This window comes from Phocoena phocoena, chromosome 12 (genome assembly GCF_963924675.1).
Source record: "Phocoena phocoena chromosome 12, mPhoPho1.1, whole genome shotgun sequence".
Lineage (NCBI taxonomy): Eukaryota > Metazoa > Chordata > Mammalia > Artiodactyla > Phocoenidae > Phocoena > Phocoena phocoena.
In genome coordinates, this window is record NC_089230.1 from 39693918 (window position 1) to 39710250 (window position 16333).

A 16333-nucleotide genomic window follows, 5' to 3' on the forward strand; every position below is an offset into this window, starting at 1 on the left:
CCTACGAACTGTTTGTGAATACACACACACATTCAAATAAACCACACTTCTCTATTCCCCATAGTAAATGCAAACACATACATGTACAGAGAAAACTTGCCTCTCCCTTCAGATTCTCAGCCAGACAAATGGTAATACTTGAAGACATCTTGATACTACCAATTATATTGACTCAGAAACTGGTTAGTAGACAATCCTTTGACTTTAGGCACATCCTGTAACATTTGTTCATTAATTAAAAAAAAAAAAAAAGAAGCCACTGAACTGAACTAGGTTATTTCTAAACTAGTTATATATATATATATTTTTTTTTTTATAAATTTATTTATTTATTTTTGGCTGTGTTGGGTCTTCGTTTCTGTGGGAGGGCTTTCTCTAGTTGCAGCGAGCGGGGGCCACTCTTCATCGCGGTGCGCGGGCCTCTCGCTGTCGCGACCTTCTGTTGTTGAGGAGCACAGGCTCCAGACGCGCAGGCTCAGTAGCTGTGGCACACGGGCTTAGTTTCTCCACGGCATGTGGGATCTTCCCAGACCAGGGCTCGAACCCATGTCCCCTGCATTGGCAGGCAGATTCTCAACCACTGCGCCACCAGGGAAGCCCCTAAACTAGTAATATTTTTATGTTCCAGGCATTTACTAGTTTGCTTTGTGATGTGTTCATGTAAACAATGTTAGTAAGTTAAAAAGCTTTTGGGACTTCCCTAGCCGTCAGTGGTTAAGACTCCGTGCTTCCACTGCAGGGGGCATGGGTTTGATCCCTGGTCTGGGAACTAAGATCCCAAATGCCACATGGTGTGGAAAAAAAAAAAAAAACTTTGTTGAAATGTGACTTAGAAGTGCTAATACATTTTATATTTTAAATTACAGCAATACTATCAGTTGCCCAGAATTGTTCTTGTCCCTATGAATGGTTCAATTTTTCTTGGGTGTTAAGAATTTTAAAATTCATATTTTCTGTGTTTTCACAATGTCTTGGAAAAATAGAATCATAGATCTATTTCATTCTTTTGTCACACAGCATAACCATACTCAAACCAACCCTGCATTATTCTTTTATATCTGGGAGGCCCTATAGCTTTAAAATTTTAGCACCCTCATCTTTTTATGCTTACTTGTCATGTAGGGATCTACTAAATTACTCACTTTAGACTCTATCACACATCTCGTTAATTTTATATTCCAAATTCAACACTCTAATACTTTACCTTCTCTGTTGAATAAATATCCAAATATGTTAATCAATGTTGCACTGAATCTAGCTAATAATAAATACTGTCCTTTTAAAGATTCTGGAATCTTGTGGATCTTATTTGCCCATATCCTCATAACCAATGGAAATGTCTTTGATAATTGTGAATTGATGCAATAAAAGTTTTAAAAAAAATCACATGGGATATAAAGGCTATCTTTATACTAAATTAAAACTTTATTGAATAAAGAACACTCTCCAGAACACATGATCAGATGGACTAGGTCTACATTACATGCAATGAAGCTGAACATGACAGTAGTTTAACATGGAATGTCAAACAAATTAGTATTTCTCATTGTACAAAACTGCTTATGTAGTTGACATGCAAGAAGAAAAGTATGATACTCTGCATTTTCACTAATCATCCGTGATGAATTTTAAAAAGACATTTGAAGAAACTGGTAGATTTCTTTAGGATAGATTTCAAATAAATTAGTTACATGTGTACTATTGAAACTTCTTTCAACCTCTCTTGCATTCCAAATAAAATCTTAGTGCAAACATCAAAGTTGCTGGTTACTCCAAAAGACTGTCAAACTCATGATAGAATAAAAGTTCTGAATTAATGTGCATAAGTAGGACAAAACCAAGAACACCAGTTACTGCAAAATTCATTTAGGCACACTTAATAGTCCACTCTAAGCATTTTTTCTAAGTCTCTCACATTAAGTACTAAAGCCTGTTTACAGTACTAAAATTCTATCATTCAAGCATCAATGATTATATTTCAGAGAAAGAAAATCATTCATTTCAGCAATAGCATTACTGCTATATTCTAAAAAAAGAAAAAAGAAAAAAAAAAGAATCATAATTAACAAAACCAGTATCCATAATAGGACACATGGAGAAAAAACATTTTAGGGGAAAAAAAAAATGTGCTTTACTTGCACAGCAGGAATTATATAATGTAAACACCATATTGGCCCACACCACAAAATCCATGAGAAAGGTTCAAATTTGAACACCATGTGTGCATTATTTTCAAATCTGTGTTTGTGAGTTTATACTGCATCTGCTTGTACCAATACATGACAAATAAAACACACTCTTCCACACACATTCACATACAAGTGATTGTTAAACATTGAGCATGGCTTGCTTCCCTGACTATAACTCAAAAAATGGTAAGTGATATCCCAACTGTTTTTTAAATGTCTACAGAAATCATCAAATGAATGTGAATAGTAGTTGAGGAATGATGCAAAGTGATGGTAATAATAACGTGGATGTAAAAAAGAATGTACGTAAAACTGGCTGAGATTTGCAAATGCATGGAAAGTCTTCTTCTGTGGGCCGTGTCTGAACTTTTAACTGATACCAAGAATAAAAAATATAGTAGCACAAGTCCATTGACACCTGGAGGGTCAGGCCTAGAAAGCTTACCTTCAAAGTGCAAATTTTAACAATGGAATGTTTTAGCAGGGACATAAGGACAATCCTCTGTCTTCTTCTTGATAAAGAGAAGTAGGATGTTCAGGAAGTATTTTCTCCTGGCTAAAGTTATTTCAGTTTCTTGGTAAAACAAAAAAGTATTTAACCAAAAATATCACCCACCCACTCTTTCACATACACAGAAGTATTCTTAAGGGTGTGTGGGGAAGAAAAAGCCCTTAACTATGGATCACCTAATGCAACTTTTATTTAAAATTTAAGTTCTTTGAATCAACTACATTAAATACCAACATGTACCTCCCTCATCCCTTCCCTCTCCACCTGCCTATCCCTAACACCCCCAGTGAACCAGGTATTCTAATGTCTTTGTGTTTTCTAAGCCTCGTGACAAGGCTGTTGAGTACCACCTCCACTGGAAAAAAAATGAACACCTAAGGTGCACTTTCTATAGCACCTTTTTCTTCTCCACAATTGAGTGGAATCTTTATACTCTTAAGACTGGACCTAGATCTCTAGGTCATCAGGCCGAGGTCGGCTGCTGGCACGACTGCTGGCTCTGCTGGAAGGTCGCTGGTCCACAATGGCTAGAGGCTGTAGTTCATGGCCAGCATCGAGCTTTTTAGAATTCTGGTGGTCATCAGGGAAATCAAAAGGCTGTGCGTGGGAGTTAGAGATGGTGCTTCCTGCCTGCCCCATTCGATTTTGTTCTGCACTGTAATTAGCCCAGTTTTGCTCACTTGCTTGTTTGTTGTAATTGCGACAGGAAGAATTGTTTCTGTCTCCGGTAACCAGCTTGTACCCGGGAGGAGACATGGGTGAGAGGGGAGCGGTTGGGGAGGAGCAGCCATTGAAATAAGCATATTTTGGAGATCCACAGTCTTTGGCGTGGTTCAGTGGGCTGCTGGTAGTGTGGTAAGGATCATTCTTTCCCTTCACGCGATCCTTAACACCCTTGAAGAAGACATAGAAGAGTTCGATGATGTTCAAGCCAAGAGACACCAAGGACACGACCAGCATGAAGATGATGAAGATGGTTTTCTCTGTGGGACGAGAAAGGAAGCAGTCCACCTGATGCGGGCAGGGATCTCTTTTACAAGTGTAAACAGCACTCAAACTGAATCCATAGACGTACCACTGGATCAGCAGGAAGGCTACCTCAAAGACAGACTTGAAGAGGATACTGATGATGTAGGTTCGCAGCAAACCCCCTCGCATTTTCACCTTGCCATGCTCTTCGATGCCATACTTGAACTTCTTTATTTCAATCTGCTTCAAGTGCATCTCCAAATTCCTATCATCAGTTTGGGCTTTGAGTTCCTCCTCTTTCTTGTTCAGTTTCTCTTCCTTTCGCATCACGTAGAACACATGAGCCAGGTACAAGAGTGTGGGAACAGACACAAATATGATCTGCAGGACCCAGAAACGCACATGAGAGATTGGGAAAGATTTGTCATAGCAGACGTTTTCACAACCAGGTTGTTGAGTGTTACAGCGAAAGGCAGACTGCTCATCACCCCAGGCTGACTCAACTGCTGTTCCCAGTAGCAGGATTCGGAAAATGAAAAGGACTGACAGCCACACCTTCCCTCCAGCGGTAGAATAGGCTTGAACCTTGTCAAGGAGTTTGCCTAAGGCACTCCAGTCCCCCATGTTGCCTGGGCACCACCTGAAAAGAAAAAGACAACTAAATGATCATAGGCCACAGATTGTTAGTTTAATATACAGTTTCTTTCAGCCAGCAGTCAAAGTACTGTAAAAGATCTCCTATCTTTCTAGCGCTCTTCAAAAACAAACAAATAAACAAACAAAAAAGCCACAAGTGCAAACTCTTCCATTTTCCCCTGAAAAGAGCTCTCAAATTTTCTTGAGATACGCTAAATCTTCGAAACAGCAGAGTAAATTGCGATCTTAACCTTGCGAAGATGTATTACTTGCTCAACCACTGTCTTACCACGTGACTTGAGAAGTTGTCTGCGCTAAGTGTCTCTGCTTATTTTATCCCCCTGGACGGTCCAATTAGAGGACTGTTCTTACCCGATAGGCCTGTGTCTGCATGCACACCCAAGCAAAATGCTGATATGTGGTATTCAAAAAGCATGGGTACCTAAGAATTGAGGTAAGAACACCCATACCCATGCACATGCATGCAACCTGTTTTCAAACCTCATTCCTATTACATATAGTACTTTATTCCTAATTGTATCCTGAAATGTTTCTCCTTGGTAATTCAAGTGTCATTTGTGCATACTCTACAGTGTAGTCATTTATACTTCTCTGTTTCTTCTTAAGCAGTGACTCATGTGGTTCAGAAGTCTGTCTTCTGCCCAGAGGAAAATACGTTGTGCTGAAACACACCATTTTGACACACTGTGTCCCTAGATGCAGGAACGTACTTTCAAAAAACAAGACTAAATGCACATCACATTTCAAGTAAGAGTCCAATTGACCTCGATACTAATTATAGCCTGAGAAATAAAAAGACAACTTTAGTGTTATCTCTAGTAAAAAGGATTGGTTTTAATCTTTGGATTGCTGTACAAGTAAGTTCCTTTACTGGGCTTTGGGCCCTCAGCCCACGCACTCTATTTAACTTCCTATCAATACCTAGATATCTCAAGCCTAGGACTTACCCGTTATTGGGGCTGATATGACAGGAATCCCAAAAGCTTTTTAGTTCAATTTATTCTTCTAATGCCAATAGTCCTTTTAACTGATGAAAATTGAGGTCTTAAGTATATAGGAAATATTCAGCTATCCGTAGAGCCAGAAAAAGACTTTCAATCCCAAGACCAAGACTTCCCAATGCACGACACTGGTCTTAAAATTATAGCAAAGCCGGGTTAACGTCAGAAATGTTTCCGTGCTTTAACATATACAATCTTAGCGGGGGCTGAAATCTGGTAAGAAATGAATAACATTGCATGTGGCAGCCAGAGAGAATATAGTCTAATTTTCAGCAGAGAGTAATTGGAGGGTTCAGAATGGGATGAAGTAGTCAAAGATTATTTAATAATTAAAAACAAGCAAAGCAAAGACTTTTCAGGAGCTTACTGAATTTTAAATAGTATAACTAGGTCCTCCCTGGTGGCGCAGTGGTTGAGAGTCCGCCTGCCGATGCAGGGGACACGGGTTCGTGACCCGGTCCGGGAAGATCCCACATGCCACAGGGCGGCTGGGCCTGTGAGCCATGGCCGCTGAGCCTGCGCGTCCAGAGCCTGTGCTCCGCAACGGGAGAGGCCACAACAGAGGCCTGCGTAACACACACACAAAAAAAAAATAGTATAACTAAAAGTAGGATTATATAGACTTCCTAGAAATATGTTTGTTGTCTGGATATAAAGAATTTTTCACCTGGTATTAAACTATAAGCCATCTTCTCCTTGTGGGAAGTAAATGAGGTCCATGGGAATCTTCTTCCCCACCAAGCAATATTACATTTCTGTCTAATGCCTGTACCTCCTGGCTATAGAGGCCAGAAAAAAATGAATTGGAAACCTGGCCTGGGATTTCCTGGATGGAACAAAGAAGAGATGGCTGATCCATAAACTGAAAATGTATCAGCTATCTAAATTAGCAGTCAGTGAGTATTTTTGATGACAGCCCAGAGACTGGTGCCAAAGAAAGGGGGGGTGGGTGATGGGTAAAGGTTGGAGGTGAGTGGTAAAGGTTGGAGGTGGGTGGGCAAGTTACAGTAAATAACGCCCCCCTGCCAGTGGTCATAAAAAAGGGAGCTTCACCTCTAGGAAGGGCCATTTTAGATTGTGAAGCGAAAGTGAAATTGATGTATGGAAAGAGCAGTCAAACAAGAACAAAGGCTTGTAGGACTGACAAAGGGAGTGAAATAGCCAGGGGAAAGCTTGAAAAGCTTGAAGAGAGGCAGTAATTTCGCTTTGACCGACAGTTTGATATGAGAGAATGTAAAAGAAAGAAACTACAATTTAGCAGAAGACACTACACTGGGAATGAAGAAGCACAGTCCGTGAGGGTCAAACAAATAGAACAGAATTTTTGAAGCTCTATCAATAGACAGTTTCGATGTGATGATGTGTAAATTGGTCCCGATTCTGTGTAGAGAATTACAATATTTTGCCAGTGTCATCTGCTTTTGCTCAATACTCTAGTTTTGGGGCGGGGGTGGGGATGAATGACAAAAACAATCAAGTATAAAATGATAAACTACACACATCTCTTCACATTCACGCGATGATCAAGCTCAAGAAAAACAACGTGCTTCAGGTACACTGAGAAGTTGTCATTTTAGTCAGTGTTTCATCATTATTCAAAGTAAAATATGTAGATGCTTGTGGCAATTAATTACTAAGTTTCTTTACACTCTGTGGAAAAATAAAACTTGAGTTTCATACAATTCTGAGATTCCACAAAAATACCCTGTAGTGCCACACTATGTGAACTGGGTCACTGGACAGCTCTCTAGGTAGTAGCCAAGTTGTCTTTTCTTTAAGCAGCCACCCAGTTGTCATTGGCATTAACTGAGTTATACTCTTTTATCTGAATGAGATGAATTATCCAATTGGACACCTAGTATCCTGCAACATGTAGAGACCTGTTATTAGCACTATCATAGAGACCATCAGATAATGTTTAATGTGATGGCTTATAATGCCGTTATCTTTTTGGTAGTCATTCACTTTGCTGTGAATTAAAAGTTCTATCAACTGGTTGTCCCCTCATCCCCATTATTATTTTCATTTTTCCAAGTCATAGTTGAAAAAGTAATGCCCTTTTATAAGAAGAGGTCATAATTATGTTTACAGAATCCCTAACATTGATTTACAGACTATATACCCCATTCACATTCACTAGTATGAGACAGGTATATTCCTTATTTGATATATGATAACATCATGGCAGTTGAGCATATATCCTGTATATTCATGCCTTCACCTCTAGGTTCCCAGGGTGGAAATTTATATGTAGATTAAGGTCTAGGTTAAGGAGTTGTACAAACTTCTCATTAGGAGCATATGCTTGACAGTAGCTGGACCGTCCTTCTTGTGTCCTCTATGTACCATGTTAGATCACATTTTCCATTGCTCTTCATAGCCCTCTAGACTAGAAGCCAAAAACCAGTCACGCCAGGTGTGACCCGCCCAAGGACCCTCTGGGCCCTTTGCAGGTTCCCAAAGGGCATCAGAATCACTTAGCAGCATGTGTTAAGAACATACATTCCTGACACTCACCAGTTTGAATGAATATCATGGGGTGAGGGTGGGGGGTGGCTGTGAATCATTCTTTTGTTTTTTTTTCTTTTTCTAAACAAATGCACCAGGTGATTCTGAAGTAAATTTTCAGGCCAAGAGGCAAATGTTTCTTGACATTTTTTGGTGCTCTGTCTCGTTTCTCATTCAAAATATTTAGGAGTGGGGAAATGGCAGGAGAGCAGAAAGGGATTGAGTGTCTAAAAAGGTCCAGGGGATGGGGGGGCAGGGTTAGTATGGGGAGCAGAGGTCTCTGGGCAGCTGGGAACTGAGCTTACCCTTTACTGTACAGCCCCCTGTCCCTCCACCTCCATCGGCTGCTCCTCAAGAGCACAAGGACTCAAATGCTTTATTCAAAATGAAAAAAGAAAACTTCTATTTTAAGTTACTTTTGACCGTCCCCTGTTCCAGAGCCATATAAACAAATCACTGTGCCAAAGTTAGACACTTTGCTGTGTCATTAATGTTCTAATAATTATTAGGAGAATTAGAATATAATTTACTCCCAATTTTAAAGATTTTCCCAAGAAGAGACACTGTAATGAGTTGAGAGTGGGGAACTAAAATAAAATAAAGGTAAATAGGAGTGCTTCCTGATAAAAATCCACTTAATGGATTTGGGGGGTGGGGCGGGCGGAAGTACTGTGTGTGTTTCTAATATCCTAAACCAAACATTATAAGCCCCTTGGGACTTCCCTGGCAGTCCAGTGGTTAAGACTCCAAGCTTCCACTGCAGGGGGCACAGGTTTAATCCCTGGTTGGGGAACTAGGAGCCAGCATGCCCTAGGGTGTGGCCCAAACAAAAAAATACTATAAGCCCCAAAACTAAACTGTAAACTCTCCTAATGTTTTTCTTTAATTTTTGTAAGAACCCCTCTCCCTTGCAGTAAATGTCTTTGAGTGGGCTCAGTTGTGACCATTCCTCTATAGTTACAACAGCCAGATGTGTTTTTGGTAATATGCATACCCACACATAATTAACATAATCTACATTCAACCTATCTGCAAATTCTATAGGTTTTATCTTCCACCCAAAACAGACTATGAGTCTCACCACCACCCCTGCTCTTAGCCTGATCTCAGCCATCATCAGGTTACTTGTCATCTTTCTTCAGGTTATATGTCAAGACCCTAGTTACCCTGCTCGCCAATCTATTCTCCTCAGTCAGTCTTGAAAAACTAACAAGCCGATCTGCCTTGATCAGCTTGGTTCCATCCCCATGGCTTGTTCTGGTATCACCTCATCAGCCAGCACTCTAGGCCTGTCACTTGCTACTCCCCTTGTTCTGTTTTTGTTTTTTAATGGCCCTTAGCTCTACTTGGCACATTAAGTATTTACTTGTTTATTGTTTGTCTGCCTCCATGACAAGGACTTTTCACTATCTGCTTTCCTCAGCTAGAATGTGAGCTCCATGAGGGAGTTTCTTTTGTCCACTGCTGTATCTCCAGTGCTTAAAAGATTTAAGAGATAGTGAATATCTATTGAATGAATTAAAAGCGGCTTGTACAAAGAAAGGTACTAGGTTTCACCAGTTTTGTTTGTTTGCTTACTATCTCCTTGGGACTCTCTTAATTATAGTTATATATCCCAAACTTCTGAAGTTTCAAATTAATTAAAAAGAGACTTCCACAGTAAAAAAAAAAAAAAAAAGTGGTATTGTCAGCATCTCATATTACACGGACTATTAAATTTTCAAGTGATAATTGCTGTAACAGAGAACTGTCTGAAACAACATACTTTAAATGATTCCTGAACAGGCAATATGACTGAATTAAGAAAACAGGCTCTTTAACAAAGAATTTGTTAAACAAGGTCTTGAATTTATTACACAAGGTCATAGTGATTTGGGATTCTTGCAGAACTGCACCAGGTATCATAGACATTTATGCAGTTTCACTATTATGCTGTTTTACAGGTTAAGATTTTAAAACAACACCACCAAAAAAAAAAACCTTGTTCGGTCCAATTCTGACTGTCTAATTCTGACTGGACTACACAATTCAATTGTCGCCGAAAGAGACCCCACAGTGCCTTGCAATAGAAGAAATAATCTGTTAAAACTTGTGTTTATTTCAAGAATGATAAATCTCGGGGTAAGATTGGGGCTCGGAACAGAAGAATAACAGCTGATATCAACCCTGGTTAATATAGCATCTCTATATAGTTTGAGTGTATGTTAGGATGTTAAGTGATTTGAATCAGTACCATAGAAAATGTATCTTCCCAGGGCTTCCCTGGTGGCGCAGTGGTTGAGAGTCCACCTGCCAAGGCAGGGGACGTGGGTTCGTGCCCCGGTCCAGGAAGATCCCACATGCCGCAGAGCGGCTGGGCCTGTGTGTCCGGAGCCTGTGCTCCGTAACGGGAGAGGCCCCAACAGTGAGAGGCCCGCATATCGCAAAAAAAAAAAAAAAAAAAAAAAAAGAAAATGTATCTTCCCAGTTCATCAGGTAATATACAACCTTTGCTTCCTTATACCTGGGTAGTTAGCCTAACTCTGTGATGTATCAAACCTATTCCGTGTAAACCTCTGTTCTATTTAAAATTCTGTCTCATGGCTCCCTGATTAGCCTTAGATTCCTTTGTAAAGAGTGAAATACTGCTACATTTCTGCAGGTATCTGATGTGTGGCATTGCTTTTTTGAGGGAGGTAGGATGGGGAACACACTAACAAGCCTTCTTTCCATGGCCCTCACCCTTTTTCATCACCCTGTCAGCACACATCAGCCTCCACAGAACAATGAGATGAGATGGGAGTTGAGGAGTGAGGGACTCCATCCAAAGAGACAATCCCCTCCCCTAGTCCGATAGCTACCACTCAACTCCCCTACTAATGGAAGTTTCTAATGGTCACTTGAGGGGTGCTAGAGGAAAGAGCCTAAGTCAGAAGCTGCAGGCTAAAAACCATGTTCTTAGATTGTGATTGGATGGACTTTAAAATAACGCTATTTCTATCAGTTTTGGTGCTTCCCCCAAATGTCACCTCCAAATTTACTATTTTTATTGAACAGCCTAGTTATTTTGTCATCATATAAACACACTCTTAGAGCCCTCACAAGTGTATTGATTAAGAGCAGTCTATTTTCCTTAATGAGCATTGAATGAATATCTTATGCACATGAAGCTCGTAATAAAAGCTCAATAAAGTTTAGCTATTACTCTTTAAATGAATTTTAGATATAGATATAGCCCACTTATTTTCTAACTTTGGCATCCTTTCTTTAGCAAAATAGCAACTAAGAAGTGATTAACATTTGCCTAATGGTAATCAAAATTAGTTTTCTAGATGCTCCTGTAATGAGTACAATATCGCTATTTTAGCAACCTCAAAGAGATTTATGAGAAGGAGGAATTTACCCTTTATCAATTAATATGGAGAAAAGACCATGAAGAGGGTCTTTGTGTTTCTATTTGGAGGCATCTCCTCTAAATCATGGAAAAAGTCATAAACTATAGAATGTATCTGCCTTACAGAAATTGCTAAAAAACACTATATATTTTCTATATTACTGTAACTTTTAAACATTCCATAAAACACATTTTTTTTTGGCTATCCTGCGTGGCATGTGGGATCTTAGTTCCCTGACCAGGGATCAAATCCGTGCCCCCTGCAGTGGAAGTGCGGCGTCTTAACCACTGGACCGCCAGGGAAGTCCCAAAGCACATATTTTTAAGAAACTATTTAGAAAGCTAGGAAAGCTTGGATGTGCAAGTTATTGAAAGTTAAGAAATTCTTAAAGAAAAAATTTATATATATATATGTGTATATATATATGTGTGTATATATATATATGTGTGTATATATATATATATATATATATATATATATATATATATGGCTCACCCTGGTTTGTGTTTTAACTTTGGCAAAAGACAGTATGTACATACATAGCCAAATGGTGAATCTAGACAGGCAAAGTGGAGACAAAGTGAAGAATTTAGGTAGTTACCCGAAGGAGGTTGGGGGGGGGACTCCCGTTGAGGAGACATTCTGGGGATATTTTTTTAAACTCGACTCATCTATACTGAATATTGACATTAATGGTAAACACTAGATAATTAATAACTTGTCTCCCTAGAGCTGAACCAACTTAACGTGTGTGAATATGCTCCAACAATCTATTCAAACAATTAAGAATCTTGAAGGGAAGTCAGATCAGAACAGGAAAGGTGGAGTAGAAGGTATTAATCACTGGTGACTTTCCTCATTCCCTTCCCTCAGTATCATACAGAGGCTCTGAGGCTCATACCAAGCTACCCCTCTGGATATCATCAGAGAAATGAAGGAATGCACTGTAATGTGAGGTTTCCATCCTTCTCTACGCATGAACTGGAAACATGTACGTAACAAAACAACTCTCGATATCTGAAAACACACCCTTTCAGACACTTGCTTGGAACTGTGTTTCCCAGGGTCAGCAATGTAAGAATTACACTGTAAAGGGCCAGGAATTGAGTGAATGGAGTGGCATTGATAAACTATAAAAGGTAGTAGAAAAATGTGGAACATATTTAAACAGTGAAGAGAGTAGGATCAAAGCATTACCACTGCATTTTCCAGGCAAAGGACAGGTGATAACTATACTGACTTTGGAAACTACAAAGCACCAGACATACACACTGCTAGGACAGAGTAACCTTCTGGCAATCTGGCCTACATAGAAGAATTATCCTTTCTCCTGAAGGGTTTTCTACTTGGCTTTTTTCATTATTTGAGACAGGGTTAATTTAATGAGGTCTCTGCATTATTGCAGGATTTTATTCTTGGCAATCCTTGTATAAGTTAGGCTTTTTAAAAATTTTTCATAATCTACTCTTCAAACTGCCTGAGGCATTTTAGACTGAGTTCAAGTGTGCCCAATTATCAGAGGGTGAGATTAAGCATCTTTTCATTACCAGCTTGGTTTGGGAAGCAGAAGAAATTAAACCCACCTCCAAATAAAGCCACGTCTATTTTTCCAACAGTTTATAGCTCTCCTCTTCCCACCCCCACTTTGTACTCCTGGAGAGAAACACAGGCACGCCCTAGGGTGAGGATGAGGTTGGTCAAGGAGAGCTTTTGATAAGCTTTATCAGAGATGCTCTGTAAACATCTGGATGGCCAGCCAAGAGGATAAGGGTGGGCGAGCCGCTGCTGGGAACTCAAGGTTTGAGTTTCCGAATTCTGATCTGCCTCTGGACACGTCATGAGCTCTTTACTCATTTCATTATGGGGCTTCCTCCGCTCTCCCCACCCCATCCCTATCTTGGGAAGTTTTGAGAATTTACAGAAGAGTTACAAGTGCCATTTAGGCACTTGTAATTCCCAAGGTACTCAGATTTCCTTATGGTTTATACAGTAGCATTCAACAAGTTACAAAAAAAAAAAAAAAAAAAAGGACACTGCGGGTGCGGGTTTTGGAAGGGAAATTAGATTGACACATTTAATTCAATTAATCACTTGCTCTTCTTTTACCATTTGGCCACAGTCCATCTCTCCCCCTCCCCCTTCCTTTCCAGTGGCGGAACTCGGACCTGCGCTGGGTTTGACCGTGAGGATTTGAGGAAAACTTCTCGGCAAACGTTTCAAAAGCGCGGAGGCTCGTTAGTGCAGGAGCCCCGGGCGAGCCGGGCAGATGATAAGATGGCAGGAGGCTCCCCGAGCCCTCCCGGCCCCAGGCCCCCGTCCTCGTTCCGCAAAGCGTTCATTTTTATTTGCTTTTCAGCATTCTCTGGTGCAAATACTTCAAACTGCAGGGTCACACCAAGAATTTAAACTAATTAGTCTGTGGAGTTAGAACAGACAAAATCCCTACCGGACACGAAAACGCACGGTTGCATTTCTGGCTAACAGAATGTGTGTTACCCATAAGAGCACGTAAGAAACTGAGCCCTTTAAAATAACAAATCAGTGTTATCTTTGCCTACTGGCAGCACCGCACCCTGCGGCTCAAACTCAAAAATGTTGCCCAAGAGCTCTGAAGTCTGCTACAGGTTCGGACAAGCGGAAGGCGGCGGGGGCGTGGGGCTGGGGAGAGGTAGCTCCCTCTAAGGCGCCGATTTAACAAATTTCGTTTCCTATTCTTTCTAGGAGCCCCTGTCTTAGGAGACCGTTTTGGAAATGCACCCTGGCATATAGTCTCTTCTAAACGTCCGTTCTCTCTCTGTTAATGCTTTGTTAAGTAACCACCACCCATTCAAGGGATTTCACCTCCTGAACCGCCAGCGTGGTCGACTCAGTGGTGGCTCTCCTGAGGGTCTCAAGATTTTTGCATAGTGGGTGCTAATACAAAGTAACCCTTTACTGTTGCTCTAAGAACCTCAATATTACAGCTCTGATTTTCATACCTTTTTGTTTACCGGGTAAAATTCTAGGGAGGGACCACGTGGAAGTCAAGCAGCAACGTCTTAACAAAGCACTTTGTTAAGAAGTTTGCTTTGCAAGGATATAGAACATCAATCAAGATTTCCATATGAAAAAGTACAAAGAGTAGAATTCTATAGCAAGCACACTAAGCAAATTTGCACTTTGATTTTTCTGCTGTTGTCAGTCAAACCCCCAACCTAGGCCCCCTAACCCCGCCCCCCTCAAAGTTACAAAGCACCTAGACTATTACTGATTACCCAAAAAAGTAAAATTATCCTCTAAAATGGAGAACCAAATATCCAGTAACTTTATTCTAATATTCTGACTCTAATCAGAAAGATCTGAATCTTATTTACCTGTTGCATTATTAAAAGAAAACTTTTTAACAGTCAAAAAGTAAATACCGTAAGTTCAATTTTAAGTTTAAAACTATAGACACTTTCAAGTTCATCATTCCCTTTACAATATCATGTGAAAGCTACATTTAACAAATTTTAAAACTTTAGAAAAGTTTTTCTTGTAGAAAAAGAAAGGAATAGGTAAAGATCTTTTTAAAAAACTTACTGTTTCTCTTGAAAGAAGTGAAGTAGTCACGCCAAGTGATTGAACTCCTCAGAGAATGAAGTCAAATGCAAAAACAAGTCCAGGCCCTCAGACCTGTCTATTTAAAGTTTAAAAGTCTGCAGCTATTTGGTACTTTCCTCACTCCTTCCCCCTAATGAAAGAAAAGTGCTGATACCTCATAAAAGCTTTTTTCTTACTTGGAGCACAGAGCTTTTAAAAGTTTCAAGCCACTGACTCAACAAGGAGGAGGGACTAAAAGAAAGGGGCGGGGAAGAGGAAAGGCGGGCAGGAGAGTGGAGAGGAGGCCGGCGAATGTGGAAGGGTGGGGGAGAAGAAGCAAAGAGGAGTAACCAGCCCGGATAAAGCTGTACTTTAAATCTGCTGACTAGAGAAATGAAATAGCATTAGAGACGTGTTTGTAGTTGCTCCTTACAAAAACAATTATGGGTTTTAGTTAGCGCTTTTTTCACCAAAAGTCCAGGGATGATAAAAAGCAGTGTATTTTAGAATATTACTACCTTTTCTAAAATTTTACTTACTGTAATATTACAGTAAATTAATGTGGTGGAAAAGAGTATAGCCAAGGCATACTTGTTTCCTACTGGCCAAGGTGTGTGAAGATAAAGGTGCGTGTGAGTGAGTTATTTGATGAGCTAATTCCTTTCCTCTTAGTTTAAGTAGGGACAGTGAACAGAGGAAATGGAGATGGGAGAGAGAAATGTCAGAAATGAACATTTTATGGTGGTATGCCCATCCCAAATCCACCTTCCATCCCCGTGACTGCTTTGAATTTTATTCTTTACTGCAGTTTAGCAAAACCAATGTAGTTTTATGTAACAATAGTTATAACTGTATAATATATAATACATTTTGACTGTGAAAATCTTGATATCTAACCTCTGCCAGATCTCCAGGGAACTGAAGATTTATAATATCTCAGCCCCATTCATGCCAACTCACTAAAAATGAAATCTCTTTTGTAGTGAAATGTCAGGATATTTTTATGAAATACTCATATGTTAAGTTGGCATTAAGTGGGTCCCAAAACTATCAACCTTTCTTGAGACCATCTCCCTCTCTAAAACCCACTGGATAGTTTTCTGCCTGATGACAGCAGAGGTCTGCATATAATTTTTATGTGCTTTTCCACTACTTCCATGGTCCTCCCTCTTCAGCACTCCGCATTAGGGTTTATAATAGCCTGAGTCATGTGGCCTCAATCTTAGAGTGGGTAGGTCCTTTGAGGACTCTCCAGATGCCATACTAAAGGGCTGTGGTAGGACAATTCCCATAAACTGGCTTCAGTGATGCTCCTGAGGTTGGGCAGGGAAATCTCTTGATCATTATTTTTTGGAAACAAAGCAAACACATCCAGCCTTAATACTCTTTACTCTTCTCAGTAGTACAGATATCAGAAAAGGAGAGGATGGCAAATATTTTCTGATAGATACCTCTCCCTAAGTTTCAATTCATTGAAATAAGTAATAAAACACCTTTTGAAATGTTGTAGTGTTAAGACAGAGTTTTGCTCTCTTATTTGCTGGCTATGTTATTTCTAAGGGT

General features: G+C 40.0%; 1 protein-coding gene across 1 annotated transcript; it reads right to left on the reverse strand.

Annotated features, from left to right (window-relative positions):
• Nucleotides 1–1398: 1398 nt before the first annotated feature.
• On the reverse strand, nucleotides 1399–14958 carry GJA1 (gap junction protein alpha 1). Its single transcript, XM_065888532.1, has 2 exons — nucleotides 14771–14958; nucleotides 1399–4309 (listed from the first exon to the last, which is right to left on the reverse strand). Exon 2 carries the CDS (start codon nucleotides 4291–4293, stop codon nucleotides 3148–3150), a length of 1146 nt encoding a protein of 381 aa, XP_065744604.1. The 5' UTR covers nucleotides 4294–4309; nucleotides 14771–14958; the 3' UTR covers nucleotides 1399–3147.
• Nucleotides 14959–16333: the final 1375 nt, after the last annotated feature.